Source organism: Pteropus vampyrus, unplaced genomic scaffold (assembly GCF_000151845.1).
Source record: "Pteropus vampyrus isolate Shadow unplaced genomic scaffold, Pvam_2.0 Scaffold78, whole genome shotgun sequence".
Classification (NCBI taxonomy): Eukaryota; Metazoa; Chordata; class Mammalia; order Chiroptera; family Pteropodidae; genus Pteropus; species Pteropus vampyrus.
Window position 1 is genome coordinate 74,519 of NW_011888859.1, and position 1,792 is coordinate 76,310.

The following is a 1,792-nucleotide window of genomic DNA, read 5'->3' on the forward strand; positions in this document are numbered from 1 at the left end:
GAGAGCCTAGGGTGGGCATTGAGCCCAGCGTGGTGGCAGGCTTGGAGCAGGACTGAGTGAGGGGTGGGGCTGGGGAATCCGCGGTGGGACCTGTTGTCCAGGCAGTGGTGTGTGGGGGTGTGGGGGTAATGTAGGGAGAAGACAAGAAAACTAAAATGTTAAGTCAACCTATATTCAGAGACTGCAGGAAGCTGATCAGGCCCTATAGCCAGACCAGGAGAAAATCTGCACAAGAAGAAAAGATTTCTGCTGGGATTGCTAACAATCCATTTCCCACACAGTGAAGGGAAAACAGGAGAAAGACAGTCTTTAAGTGGCTCCCTACCCAAAATAAAATCATTCCCTGAGGCTAAAACCATGCAGAACCTTTGGATCAGAGGCTGCAAATTGCCATCTGGTCTTTCAGGCCACACACTCTCACCCTTCTTCACAGTTGGTCCAAATGAAAGGCAAACGGGTAAACAAAGTCTTCAAACTCTAACTCACAGGAACTAAAGAATGATCTATAAACTGAACGCACTGGGGCACCCCTCATGCCTTACTCTGTCTCTGCCGCTGTCCTCATCTGTCTGGATTGTCTCTTCCCCTCTGAGTCTCTCTGACTGCTCTGTCTTTGCCTCTGAGAGGAAACCACCCTCTCTATCTATGGAGTGTTACCCTCTTCAGTAAAACTTCCCTTTTCACTTTAACTTTGTCATATATTTGAAATCTTTCTTGACAAGGACACTCTTCTCTGTCGACACAGGGCTCGAGTTTTCCCGTGGGCCCCAGTTCTTCCCTAGGGCCCCGGGTCTGCCCGCTCCCAGCTGCCGGGTCTTCCATCCCCCGCCCAGCTCCTCCCACTCCCGCCCCCATGACTCTATAAAGGGTTTTCTCTCGGTGCGGTTCAGGTCAGAGGCGCTGGAGGGCTGGGCACAGCCAGGAGCCTAGGGGGTTAGGAGCCTTCGGGTCGGAGGCCGCAGTCGGGGCAGCACTCCGACGAGGGCTCGCACCTTGCATGGGCTTCGGCCGGATGCGCCTGCTCGGCCACCATTCACCGGCATTTTTCAGGCGCTGGGACTTCAGCCTCAGCCACGCACCTTGCCCTCTTGCCGGGGACCGCTAGGCAAAGAATCCTTTTTCACCCAAGTCGCTTTTGCCAGAAGAGGGAGGAAGGTGGAAACACCCCGGACGCTTTCCCAGCTCTCCGCTCCGATAAAACTCCCTGCCGCGGTCGTCGCCCTGCCGGCCGCTCGTGGCCATGGCGCCAAAGTTGAATCTTCTCCTGCTCCTGCTCCTGCTGTGGGTCTGTTCCTGGGCGCGCCCCGGTGAGTTGGGATGTAACAGGCAGTGGAGGGGCGGGGGAGGAGGGGATGGGGACGCAGACGGGCGGGGGCGTCAAGTCGAGGGACAGGGATTGATTTCCCACCGGGTTGGCGAATCTTTCCATCGGGTGGCGCGGCCGCCCCCTCCTCAATCTCTGCGGGCTCCTTTCCACTTCGGCGACCTCCGAGACTGGTTGTCGCCCTCCAGGCAAGAAGTCAGGCGAGAGACCGACTGAGATGGAGAAAAAGTGTATTTGGGCAAATTGGGAAGCGGGGAGGAGCAAAGGGGAGGGCAGGAGGAGCGGCAGCACATTCTACCGAAGCACCCCCACCCTTTCCGTGCACGGGCGCTTCTGGGGAGGCGGCAGCCGCAGCCCAGGGACCCCGGGCGTCAGGACAAGGGGGCTTTTGCAGGATCGCGACCCAAGAACAACCCTATGTCCCTACTTTCATCACGGGACTTTCCCCAGACTGACACTGCGCCCTTG

At 57.5% G+C, this 1,792-nt stretch overlaps 1 protein-coding gene across 3 annotated transcripts in view; it reads left to right on the forward strand.

Moving 5' to 3' along the window:
• Positions 1–1,792, forward strand: part of LOC111741425 (UL16-binding protein 3-like) — a 68,799-nt gene that overhangs the window by 58,780 nt on the left and 8,227 nt on the right. For 2 of the 3 annotated variants that reach the window (XM_023532141.1, XM_023532140.1), the window contains exon 1: positions 956–1,307. The exons of the other annotated variant lie outside the window; for it this stretch is intronic. In XM_023532141.1, coding sequence (XP_023387909.1) covers positions 1,241–1,307 — 67 coding nt within the window. In that variant the 5' untranslated portion in view covers positions 956–1,240. Of the gene's footprint in view, positions 1–955; positions 1,308–1,792 lie in introns of those variants that run through there. 3 annotated transcript variants of the gene reach the window in all.